Source organism: Peromyscus leucopus, chromosome 4 (genome assembly GCF_004664715.2).
Source record: "Peromyscus leucopus breed LL Stock chromosome 4, UCI_PerLeu_2.1, whole genome shotgun sequence".
Classification (NCBI taxonomy): Eukaryota; Metazoa; Chordata; class Mammalia; order Rodentia; family Cricetidae; genus Peromyscus; species Peromyscus leucopus.
This window is the reverse complement of record NC_051066.1, coordinates 96,402,078-96,415,644: the sequence shown is the minus strand read 5'-3', so window position 1 is coordinate 96,415,644 and position 13,567 is coordinate 96,402,078. Positions and strand designations below refer to the sequence as shown.

At 41.8% G+C, this 13,567-nt stretch overlaps 1 protein-coding gene across 1 annotated transcript in view; it reads left to right on the top strand.

Annotated features, from left to right (window-relative positions):
• Znf106 (zinc finger protein 106) overlaps window positions 1-13,567 on the top strand; it is a 58,495-nt gene that overhangs the window by 41,360 nt on the left and 3,568 nt on the right. The window contains 8 exon segments of the mRNA XM_028854410.2: window positions 1,127-1,261; window positions 2,624-2,740; window positions 4,059-4,250; window positions 4,664-4,726; window positions 5,739-5,858; window positions 6,383-6,454; window positions 8,043-8,114; window positions 12,942-13,088. Coding sequence (XP_028710243.1) covers window positions 1,127-1,261; window positions 2,624-2,740; window positions 4,059-4,250; window positions 4,664-4,726; window positions 5,739-5,858; window positions 6,383-6,454; window positions 8,043-8,114; window positions 12,942-13,088 — 918 coding nt within the window.

The window sequence follows — 13,567 nt, the reverse complement described above, 5'->3', positions numbered from 1 at the left end:
ATAGGCTTGTTTACTATAGGCAAGCAGGCATATAATCTAGGGGCATGAGAAATATCGAAAATGATCCCAGAAAGAAAGCAGTGGTATATGGAAGAATGAGTATATACTTCACAAGAGCAGAGCTGGATGTGGTGTCATATGCCTGTAATCCCATCACCTGGGAAATAGAGATAGGAGGATCAGGAGCTTAAAGCTAGCCTCTGGTACAAAAGCTTGAAGTGAGTTTAAGCTACATGTCTATGTCTCAAAAAAAAAAAAAAATCTAGGAAATCAGGTCTAATTTTCAAGTTGTGAGATATGTGTATGGATGTGTATATATGTATATTCTAAATAGATCTTGTTATATGCACAGACATAGCATGTAAGATCATTTTTAAGAAACCATTCCTAAACCACTAGGACCACTGATAGCGCTGACATTTTTTAATTGTTGAGCATTCTCATAAGCTGGTAATCAAATGCATAACTTCTCTGAGCAATTAAAACTGGACCTAGGCATTAAGTATAATTCTCTCCTTCCTCATTGTGAATCACCAAAATATTTTTGGTGTGGCTTAGTAATTATATAGTTATGAGTATCTCACTATATGTGACTTTGCTGGGCATTCAGTGAACAACACGTTTACTGAGCACACTTTGTGTACTAACCAGCATATTTGGGGTGAATATAACAATGGACTGGACATGTTTGCAAGTTTTTATTAACAAAAGGCATTGTCTAATTTCTCTATATTAGTTACTTTTCTATTGCTGTGATAAAACACCATGACCAAGGAGTCTTCTAGAATGCAGGGTTCATTTGGGCTTATAGTTCTAGAGGGTTGTGTCCTTTAATGTTGGGAACAGGCTGGCAGCAGAAATGGTGGTAGGCTTAGGAAACTCCCACTCCTTAGGCATGGAGCGGAGAGAATGAACTGGAAATGCCCAAATCTTAAACTCTCAAAGCCTGCCCCCTCTGACACACATTGTACAGTAAGGCTGCACCACTGAAACCTCATCCAAACAGCACCACCAACTGGGGCAGACTGTTCAGTTACCCAAGACTGTGGTAGACATTTCTAATGCAAACCACCATACCTTCTAAATCCTGTAAGTAATTATTATCTGACCTATGCTTGATTTTTAGAGTCGGAAGTGTATTGGTGTCTTTGAGGGCCATATTTCCAAAGTGAACTGCCTCCTTGTCACTCACACCTCTGGGAAGAATTCTGTCCTTTACACTGGTTCCAGTGACCACACCATTCGCTGCTATAATGTCAAGGTAGGTGGTTCTAGAGAAATCAAAGTCGTAACATTGAACCTTTAACTATATTTTCTGTCATTCTTCTCATTTGACCTCATTTTGTTTCTGAGCATATTTTAGCATGCTGACACCATCTTAGATAGAAGGTTCAGCATAAACCATGTTTTCCATTTGTCCATCAGTACCTATTAATTTTACACTGTGACAGTATAGTTCCCTTGGTCTTCCTCTTAAATATTCTTTCACATCATATGCCAGAATTAATCTTAGTTGCAATATTTTTATTTATTTGTTTATTTATTTATTTCCCTTTGTATGGCTTTGGAGCCTGTCCTGGAACTCACTTGGTAGCCAGGCTGGCCTCAAACTCACAGAGATCCACCTACCTCTGCCTCCCGAGTGCTGGGACTAAAGGCATGCACCGCCGCCACCCGGCTAGTTGCAATATTTCTAATTACATTTGTTTACTTACTTTGTGCATGTATGTGCATGTATCTCTATGCATGTGTGTCATGTCATGTGTGTGGAGACAGAGAACGACATACGGAGTTTTTTCTCTTTCCACCTTGTGGTTCAAGGGATCAAACTCAGGTCATCAAGCTTGGCTGCAGGAATCTTTGTCTGCTGATCCATCTCACTGGCCCCTGTTAATTTAATTTCTTTAAAAGTTAAATTTTATGGGGTCTATAGAAATAAGTTAGTTGGTAAAATGCTTGCCTTGAAGAAGACCTGAATTCTATCCCCAGAACTCACTTTAAAAAGCTGAGCATAGTGAGGGCCTGTGAAATGGCTCTCAGTGGAGAAAGGGATTTGCTGCCAAGCTTGATGACCAAAGTTCAGATTGATGGGGTCCACGGGGTGGAAGGAAGGAACCTGCTCTGCAAGCTGTCCTCTGGCCTCCACACAGGATCTCTGTTTCAGGCTGGCATCAAACTGACAGAACTTGTGGGGCTCCTACTTCTACCTCCCAAATACTGAGAAGCAGGCATGAGCCGTCACACCCAGTTTACCATGTGCTGGGGATGGATCCCAGGGCTCCCTGTCTGCTACACAATACTCAGCCTACGGAGTCACATCACCAGATGCGACTTGATAATTTATCTTTGTTCATTTAAAAAAAGCTTAGCACTCAAGTCAGCCCTTTTAAGATTTTATGCTTTTTTAATTAGAAATACCAATATCATTAGACTGTTTTTTGATAGTACTCTCACACCCTGGGATCTTGACCTATATTTTAAAGAAGGAAAACACCTAAGATAGTCTCTGTGCTTTTCAGCCTCATTTTAAGTGTTTTGAGGAGCAATTATTCACACATTTGCCACTATCCTCTGTTAGTAACGAATTGTTTGGGGGTTTGGCGGTTTGGTTTTGTTTTTTCAGACCCGAGAATGTATGGAACAGTTAAAGCTAGAAGACCGAGTTCTCTGCCTTCATAATCGATGGCGAATCCTCTATGCTGGACTGGCAAACGGCACTGTGGTCACCTTCAACGTAAAGGTCAGTGGTTGGAGGAGGAGGCTGAATTTCTCCACCATTTGTAAGCAGGATGAGTTTATATGGTGGGAAATAGCAAGCAGCCCTTCCTTTTTTCTGGTTTGAGGAAACAACAGAACTAGCCTTTATTTAAAAACAGTTAACTTCTAGTTCAAGTGAAATCAATCCTCCATTCTGTCTGCTCAGACTCACATGTGCCAGGACCAAAATGCAGCCATACTAAATTAAACCAGGCCTGAATATTTGGGCCAAATAATGAGTCATAGGTTAAACCTGTCTGTCTCATTTTAAAAGTAACACCATAGAAAATAGATCTGAGTTCCCTGACGGATGATGCCATTGTGGGTTAGAGACTGATTTAGGGTTATGACGATGCCCAGGTCTGTGAGGGGAAGTAAGTCAGGTTTTCTCTAACACTGTGCAGCCTCATTCTTTCCCAACCAGGGATAAGTTCATTTGGTGAGCAAACGTCACCCTCTTCCCTATGCTGGGCCCCAGAGTTTCCTAGTCTCTGTTGCTGTGATAAAATACCCCAACCAAAAAGCAACTTGAAAAGAAAGGGCTTATTTGGCTCACAGTTCCAGGGTAGACCGTTACTACTTAGAAATCAAGGCAAGGACTTGAAGCCGCTAGTTGTATCCATAGTCGAGAGCAGAGGAGGTGAAGACAGACAAGCTGTTTGTGTGTTCAGCTCCCTCACTTCACTTACATAGTCAGGCTGGCGCCCTCTTGTGGCCTCCATGGGGACCCGAACACACATGGCGTAGCACCCCCGCACCCAGACACACAAACATACACAAGTAAAATACTCTAAAATTATTTAACAAAATGGGTAGCTCTCAGTAGAGATTTTCTTTGAAATATCATGATATATATATATAATATCTTTTGGAGGATAAAACACAATGGGAAGATAGGCACAGTGATTGATACCTGTAATCTCAACACTAGGAAGGCTGAGGCAGGAGAATTTCTGTGAGTTTGCAAGTAGTCTGGGCTGGCTACATAGTGAGTTCAAGGCTTGGCTGGGCTGTTTAGCAAGACCCAGCCAAAAAAAGAAAAAGAACTGAAAGAATCTCCAGAAACCATGGCAGAAACTACACTGGAGTCGGTTTGTTATTGGGGCAGGACAGTTGAATTTGCCCTGCTAGATTAGGGAAGGGAAGTCCCAAGCAGCAAAGAAGGTTGGAGCTGATGTGCCAGGGATTGGAACATCAGGATTTAGGGTGGGCAGTAGATGTGAGTTTACAACAGTTTTGGTTAGTTGGTTTTGAAGTTTTCTTGCTAAGTTGCTCTTACAGAATGTTGGTTTGTTTTTCAGAACAACAAGCAACAGGAGATCTTTGAATGCCATGGCCCTAGGGCAGTCAGCTGTCTCGCCACAGCCCAGGAAGGTGCCCGAAAACTGCTGGTTGTAGGATCTTATGACTGTACCATTAGTGTCCGTGACGCACGGAACGGACTACTGCTCAGAACCCTGGAGGGCCACAGCAAGACCGTTCTTTGCATGAAGGTGAGTAAATAGATAGATTTGAACGGTATTTCCACTACTGTGTGCTGTGTTCTTAGAATCTTGAAAAGAGTATAGTCAAGGAGATTATGGTCTTCTGTACTTGGGTCACAAAGTGACCAACCATTTTTAATAACACTAGCAAGGAACAAATGTATTTTATTGTAGTGTGGGCACACTCTAATGCCCTTCTAGGACAGTTAATAAGTTGGTCTGCATGAACCTTGTGATGTTCTAGCAGGTTCATCACAGTGCCTGGTGATAAGACATGCATTTCCATTTAGAAAATTTGTCTGAGAAACATTGTTTTATGCACAGTTTATATTCATCTCAAAATAGGATGGAAATTCCCATTTCCTAGTGTGTGTTAAAGTTACTTTGCACAGAAGCTAATTCGTTGACTATTTTTCTTTAAGGTGGTGAACGACCTTGTGTTCAGTGGTTCCAGTGACCAGTCGGTCCATGCTCACAATATCCATGTAAGCTGTTCTGGTAAAGTGGAAGGAAGTTTTGAAGGCTTCTCCAGTTCTCTTAATTTTTAAATCTGGCCCATTATCTAGTAAAAAGAAATAATAACAACTCCATATGCATGCATGTGCTCTTGGGTGATTTCAGACCACCTGAAAATTCTAACCTCATCAAAAAATCAAAGAAAGACTCAGTTTATGGAAGGTTTCATTTGAATGCCTCTTTTAAACTTGCAGGCCATGGCTCTCAGAGTGTTTAAAATAGAACAGATAAAAACAGCTGAGAGGCTGCTCTTAGATCTCAGATGTAGCACAAAAGCTCAGTTCCTGCTCTGCAGATGGAGTCCAGTCCATCCTGACTTGTCACTTGGGACCAGTGAAATGATAAAAGTGAGAGTAGAGTTTGGCTGTCATTTCTTATTTCAGATTTATATATTTGTATAGTGCATGTGCATACATAAAACAGATATCTTGGGTATAAATATAAAATTTGTTCCATATACACATAGCCTGAAGATGATTTTGCTTTTAGGTGTCTGAGTTTTGACTGTGACCTGATACATGGGGTGAGGTATAGAGTTTTTCACCTGTGATTGATGTCTGTGCTCTAAAGTATAGATTTGGGGGCATTTATGACTTTTGGATCAGGGATACTCACACTTCAGAAATTGAGGGGCTAGTAAAGGTGCTTACCACAAAACCCTATACATTAAGTTTCATTCCCTGAACCCACATGGTAGAAGAGAACTGACTCTGCCAAGTTGTCCTCTGACCTCCAAAATTTGTGCTATGGCATGTGTACCTATAAAATACGCAGTCAATAAAAGTTAAAGTTGGAGGGTATGTGTAATGTTTTCTGTAAGTAACAAACAGTACTGTGGGAGTGAGAACTTGAGCTGTTAGCATTAGAACAGCTGTATGTGTTTACAGGATCCTCAGAATATCCCCTTAGAACTTGACATTCATAAAATGTAGCTGGAATACTAAAAGCCAGTCTAGTGATTGTCCCTCTTTTCTGGTGCAGACTGGTGAGCTTGTGCGCATCTATAAAGGTCACAATCATGCAGTGACTGTGGTAAACATCCTGGGGAAAGTGATGGTGACTGCTTGCCTGGACAAGTTTGTTCGAGTCTACGAATTACAGGTAGAATTAGGCCCATGTAGTTTGCATGACTGCTTTCAGGAGATTGTCTGACTGGAGTAAGGTCGGATTGGCACCTTCGAATCTACACTTTCGGAAGCCTTATAAAATGTTTAGGTAGCAACCAGGCCAAAGATTGCACTCAGAAACCACTCTGAGATACTTGCTCAGCCTCCCAGTTGTCAAAACTAGCATGGTTTTTAACTGCCTTCCTTTCTCTTTTGGTTGGACGGGGTGGATAGGTGGACAGGGATTGAGACAGGACTGTATAGCCCAAACTGGCCTCAAACTCCCAGTGTAGCTAAGGATGTCTCTGAATGCCTGACCCTGCTGCCTTCACCTTCCAAACGTTGAGCTTAGTGTCACCATTGGCAAAACTCAGATGCTTTCTGACGAGTATCCCCAGCCTCTTAAAACCTGTCCAATTCTCCTTGCAGTTGCTTTGGGTTTGAGACTTTGATTGTAAAGACATTGGTTTCACGTCCTCTGTTGACTTAATTCTGTAATTTTTTTTTCTTCTGCCTAAGTCCCATGATCGACTGCAAGTTTATGGAGGACACAAAGACATGATTATGTGTATGACCATCCATAAAAGTGTGGTAGGTATTGCTTATTTTGTCAGATGTTTGCCTTTGAATGTGTTTACTTAAAATTCCATATGCTGATAGTAATTGTCAGTGTCTGCTACTAAAAATACTACTAAAAATAGTGTCTACTTTTACTCCTTGTTAAGTGACATCTCACCAACTTGATTGTGATGTGCCCCATTACTGAGTGCCTCACTTCTTATCATAATAGTGGGAAGTAACCCAGCAACATTTGTAACACAAATTGCTAAAGGTCAAGCCAGCCACAAGTTCTTACCACTAGGAAACCCTGAGCCCAAGAGAGCTACTTCCTGTATATAAGCTATGCCTTATATACCTTTCTGTGCCCTGCCATCTTACTTCCTCTCTCTGCCCAGTTATATCACTTCCTCTTTTCTGCCTACCTCTATCACTTCCTGTCTGTCTGTACAGACCTCCAGACCTCTATGGTTACCTAGTGCTGGGATTAAAGGCGTGTGCCACAATGTCTGGCTCTGTTCCCAGTGTGGCCTTGAACTCACAGAGATCCGGATGAATCTCTGTCTCCCCAATGCTAGGATTAAAGGCATATGCTACCATTGCCTGACCTCTGTGTTTAATATAGTGGCTGACTTTTTCCTTTGATCCCCAGGCAAGCTTTATTTGTTAAAGCACAAATAAAATATCACCACAAACATTGTTGAGCATTCTTTTTTTTATGAATAACTAAAATAAGTGCAGTAAAATCTATTACCACTTTTTTTTTTTTAAAGATTTATTTATTTATTATGTATACAGTGTTCTGTTTGCATGTATCCCTGCAGGCCAGAAGAGGGAGCCAGATCTCATTACAGATGGTTGTGAAGCCACCATGTGGGTGCTGGGAATTGAACTCTGGAAGAACAGCCAGTGTTCTTAACCTCTGAGCCACCTCTCCAGCCCAATCTATTACCACTTTTAATGGGAGACATGATTAGATGCTTAGAAAAAAAAATGAGCGATGATTTTGCAGACATGCTCTGAACAGGACACAGGAAGCTAAGTCAGAAGATTTGGCCAATGTGGTATTCTTACAGCCAACTCACCTAACCCTGCTTAACTAACTTTCTTTCTTATTTTTTAGACAGGGTTTTACTATGTAGTCTTGGCAGGCTTGGAACTTACTGTGTAGACCAGGCTGGCCTTGAACTTAGAGAGGTCAGCCTGCCTCTTTCTTTCTGCCTCCTAAGTGCTGGCATTAAAGGTGCTACCACACCTGACTCCCTGCTTAACTTAGAGGGTTTTATTTTTAATGGTGAGGTTGAACCAGGATGGATGTTTTCAAGATACTGAGTAGTAAAACCCTTTTTTGCAATGAATACAGGCTCCCAGATAGTTAGTAGTGCTGTCCCAGTACAGAGTAAGTGCCATCCTTTCTGTGAGCCACAGCTCAAGGGTGACCCTCTAAGGGGCACAGTTTCAAGGGGCTCTGACCAGAAGGTCAAGGAATTACTGCCCCACTTTGGCGTCTTGACCCTGGTTTTACATGAGGTTTATATATTTCTTCATACTTCATGAAGAATGTTTTTATATTTGTTTCTTCATGTAAGTTTAGTCTGATACCCTAAACCTCTTTCTCCAGATTTACACTGGTTGTTATGATGGAAGCATCCAGGCTGTGCGGCTGAATCTGATGCAGAATTACCGCTGTTGGGTAAGCAGTACGACCATCGTCACCAGACTTCAGAGTTGCTCGGTCCTGGGCTGGTTTATAAATCTTCATGATCATCAGTGTAGCATTTGGGTTTTGTGGTCTGCTTTGTGCCTTTTACTGTATGGCAAAGAAGCTTCATTTTGGAAAAATACACAAATGCTTTTTGACTTTTCCACCGCTTTTTTTGGTTTTTCGAGACAGGGTTTCTCTGTATAGTTTTGGTTCCTGTCCTGGATCTCACTCTGTAGACCAGGCTGGCCTTGAACTCACAGAGATCCGCCTGGCTTTGCCTCCCAACTGCTGAGATAAAGTGCCCAGCTCAACTTCTTTTTTTTAATAAATATTTTTATTTTATAATTAATTTAATTTTACATATAAGCCACAGATTCCCCTCTCCTCCCGCCTACCACCCCCCAGCTTTCCCCCCAATCCACCCCCCATTCCCACCTCCTCCAAGGCAAGGTCTCCCCTGGGGAGTCAGCCCAGCCTGATAGATTCAGTTGAGGCAGGTCCAGATCCCTCCCCCTGCACCAAGGCTGAGCAAAGTGTCTCAGCATAGGCCCTAGGTTTCAGAAAACCAGCTCATGCACCAAGGACAAGTCCCAGTCCCACTGCCTGGGGCCTCCTAAACAGTTCAAGCTCATCAACTATCTCATTTATCTAGAGGGCCTGGTCTAGTTCCATGGAAGCTCCTCACCTATTGGTTCATAGTTCATGTGTTTCCGCTAGTTTGGCTATTTGTCCCTGTGCTTTTTCCATTCATGGTCTCGATATCTGTTGCTCATATAATCCCTCCCTCTCTCTTGTCATTTGGACTCCTGGAGCTCCACCTGGGGTTTGTATCTGTATCTACTTCCACCAGTCACTGAATGAGCATTCTCTCATGACAGGGTGTTCAGCCATCCGATCACCAGAGTAGGTCAGCTCAGGCACTCTCTCAACCATTGCCAGTATTCTATAGTGGAGGTATCTTTGTGGATTTCTGGGGACCTCTCTAGCACTCTGCTTCTTCCTATTCCCATGGCGTCTTCATCTATCATGGTATCTCTTTCCTTGTTCTCCCACTCTGTTCCTGATCCAGCTGGGACCTCCTGCTCCCCTAAGCTCTCTTTTCCCCCGACCCTTGCCCTCCATTACCCTCCTTCATCCCTGGTTTGCTCATGTAGATCTCATCCATTTCTCTGTTACTGGGTGATCCCTGTGTCTTTCTTAGGATCCTCTTTACTAGGTAGCCTCCCTGGAGTTGTGAGTAGCAATCTAGTCATCCTTTGCTTTACATCTCGTATCCACTTATGAGTGAGTACATACCATGTTTGTCTTTCTGAGTCTGGGTTACCTCAAAGATTTAACTCAAAAAAATCAGTAGCCCTCCTATATACAAATGACAAACGGGCTGAGAAGGAAATCAGAGAAACATCACCCTTTACAATAGCCACAAATGATATAAAATAACGGGGTAACTCTAAGCAAGCAAAGGACCTGTATGAAAAGAACTTTAAGTCCTTGAAGAAAGAAATTGAAGAAGACGTTAGAAAATGGAAAGATTTCCCATGCTCATGGATAGGTAGGATTAACATAGTAAAAATGACAATCTTAACCAAAAGCAATCTACAGATTCAGTGTAATCCCCATCAAAATCACAACACAATTCTTCACAGACCTGGAAAGAACAATACTTAACTTCATATGGAAAAACAAAAAACCCAGGATAGCCAAAAGAATTCTGTACAATAAAACAACCTCTGGAGGCATCATGATTCCTGACTTCAAGCTCTACTGTAGAGCTACAATAATAAAAACAGCTTGGTACTGGCATAAAAACTGACATGTGGACCAATGGAATCGAATTAAAGACCTTGACATTAATCCACACACATTATGAACATAGATTTTCGACAAAGAAGCCAAAGCTGTACAATGGAAAAAAAGAAAGCATCTTCAACAAATGGTGCTGGCATAACTGGATGTCAACATGTAGAAGACTACAAATAGATCCATATCTGTCACCGTGCACAATACTTAAGTCCAAGTAGATTAAGGACCTCAACATAAATCCAGTTACTCTGAACCTGATTGAAGAGAAAGTAGGAAGTAGTCTTTTTTTTTTTTTTTAAGATTTATTTATTTATTATATATACAGTGTTCTGTCTGCATGTATGCCTGTGGGCCAGAAGAGGGCACCAGATCTCATTATAGACTGTTGTGAGCCACCATGTGGTTGCTGGGAATTGAAATCAGGACCTCTGGAAGATTAGCTAGTACTCTTAACTGCTAAGCCATCTCTCCAGCCTGCTTTTTGTCTTCTTTATTGAAAAATCAAGTTTGATATGAGATCTGTGAATAGTGGCTTCTCACTTTATCTCGAGGAGTTTGTGTGGGTGAGGTTTTGTTTTGTCTTGTTTGCAGTACCGAAGTTTTAAACCTCACACGTAATAGGCCAGTCCTTGCCCCAGAAGTCTCTCCCCTCCTAGGTGGTCTGTTTGTTACTAAATCAGTAAATAGTGTGCTTGCTGTTATAGCCTCTCCACTTTGCACTCCCCTTCTCAGGTGTTATAAGTATTTATTACTCTTTGGACTCTGTACTCTTTGTTCTTTTCTCTTTTGGGGGACCCACCACCCAGCTCCCAAATAAATCAGTCTTATTCTTAATTTATGAATGCCTGGCCTTAGCTTGACTTGTTTCTTGCCAGCTTTTTTAAAATTATCTCATCTACCTTTTGCCTCTGAGCTTTTACCTTTCTCTGTTTCTTTATATCTTTTTTTTCCTTCTTAATTGGTGTCTGGCTGGGTGGCCGGCTCCTTCTTTTCTCACTCCTTCATCTCTCTTTATCCTTCTATTTATTCTCCCTGCCTGCCAGCCCCACCTATCCTTTCTCCAGCCTCACTATTGGCTGTTCAGCTCTTTGTTAGACCAATCAGGTGTTTTTTAAGACAGGCAGTGTAACACAGCTTCACAGAGTTAAACAAATGCAACGTAAAAGAATGCAACACATCTTTGCATCATTAAACAAATATTCCACAGCATAAACAAATGTAACACATCTTAAAATAATATTCTATGCCAGGTGGTGGCACACACCTTTAATCCAAGCACTTGGGAGGCAGAGGCAGGCGGATCTCTCTGAGTTCATGGCCAGCCAGGTCTACAGAGTTCCAGGACAGGCTCCAAATGCTACACAGAGAAACCCTGTCTCGAAAAAAGCCAAAAGAAAATCATAATCATAATAATATTCTACAACAATTTATGGCTTTGTGGTTTCTGATAAATGAAGAAAAACTTAGAATTTTAAAATTTGTAATTTTAACTTAGCCCACTGGGCTAAATGTGTGCTTTTCTTAAAATATGGAAACTAATAATTAGCCCACAAAACTTAAACACCATCCCTGTAGGCCTTGTTTTCAGTTGGCTCTAGTACTGGGAGTGACCTGTGGAAGTTAGGGGCACTAACTTCTTTTCCCCCAAACCCTGACCTCCTTATCAGAATTAATGGAATGTTGGATGCTTTTTTCAAGTTTGATTCTAGGTTTGTCTGTAGCCTAATTACTTTTCAGCTCTGGTATATATCACTGTCTTTGCTTGTCATTATTCTCAGGGAAGGTAATCAAAATAGAGGACTAGACCTATAACACAAAGGTAGTTGAAATAATCTGACTGGGAAAAAAAAACCCTCAGATTTTCATTGCTATTTAGTAATGAACATCCGAGAGGCAGGGGCTCTCAAGGTCCCATCCTTCTCTGAGGATCTAATGGCAGTGACTGACTGCTAGGAGAAAGAGATACTTTCTTTGGTGTAGCCACTGGTGCGGTGGCTCTACCACATGGTTGTATAGATAACCTCTGCCAATACTTCTGTAAGCAACCTTATTGAAGCTCATTGGGTCAGTTTTGAGAAGGAGGAAGGAGGGAGACTGGTTGAGAAACCAGATTGGAGGACACAGGAGAGTGTGAGGAGATGATCAGATCCATTGTATACATGTGTGAGAATGACATAATAAAACCCTCTGTGCATAATTAATACCTGCTAACTAAAACTTAAGTGACATCCTGGGACTGGCAGACATAACGTTCATCACAAGGCTGAAGGTTTAGAAGCAAGAACAGAAGCTTTGTGCTTTATGAGTAATACATGAGATTGAGGTGCCTGTTTACGGAAAGCTACGTTTTATTTTAAGTGGGTAAGTAAGAGATTGTGATTCAAGCAATAGAAGGTGTGAGTTTTAAAAGTCGGACTTCCACAGCAGGTAGTTGTTTGCTTTGAGACAGGTCTCATGTAGCCCATACTGGCTGACTTCCCACCCACTGTGTAGCCAAAGCTGGTCTTGAACTCCGGATCCTCCGGCTCCTGCCTCCCGAGTACTGGAATTGCAGGTGGGCCCCACTAGTCACAGCTTCTGTCGCTTTGTAGTTGAGTTTCATGGTTCTTAGAGTTGTTAAATATATTCCTTCAATGTTATGGGAAAGCTGTTTGCCTTTGGGGAAAAAAATGGATTACAAGCCTACAAAACAAGTTTCAGGACAGCCAGAACTGTTAAACAGGGAAATCCTGTCTCAAAAAACAAACAAACAAAAAAAGATTACAAAATCAATGTAGCAAATTTTATTTTATGATACAAGATAAAGGACATGCTCTCGCTGGGCATAGTGGGACATCATTTAATCTCTACACAGGCAGCTAGATTCTGAGAGTTCAAATCCAGCCTGGTCTACCTAGCAAGTTTAGGCCAGCCAGAGCTACGTAGTGAGAGGGGAAGAAGGTGCTTGTGTGTGCACACCTGTATATGTGTTTACTGTGCTCCTCTTCATGGACCCCTCATCCTTTCTTACAGTGGCATGGCTGCACTCTGATATTTGGTGTTGTGGATCACTTGAAACAACATTTGCTGACTGACCACACTAACCCGAACTTTCAGACGCTGAAATGTCGCTGGAAGAACTGTGATGCTTTTTTCACAGCTAGGAAAGGATCCAAGCAGGTATTATGGGATTGGATCAGCCTGGGCTTAGCAGATACCTTAGAGCACTGGTTCTCAACCTTCCTAATGCTGCGATCCTTTAATATAGTTCCTCATGGTGTGGTGACTCCCAGCCATAAACTTATTTTCGTTGCTACTTCATAACTGTAATTTTGCTACTGTTATAAATCATAATGAAAATATCTGATATGTGACCCCTATAAAAGGATTGTTGGACCCCAAAGGGGTCTTGACCCATAGGTTGAGAACCATTGACTTAGAGCAAAGACCAGCAAGGCCAGTTTGCTTTTTAAGGTGTTCAGGATTGCAATAAATAGGGAGGGGCTGGGAATTCTTTTTATTACTCAGGAATTTGGGACAGTTTCCTGTGGGTTAGCAGGAGGCTGATGCCACCGCCCCTAACGTCTGCACAACCCAGTTCTGTCCCTCACTTTAATTTTCCTGCCCTGCGACCCGTTTGTTTCTCACAGCCCTCTCCT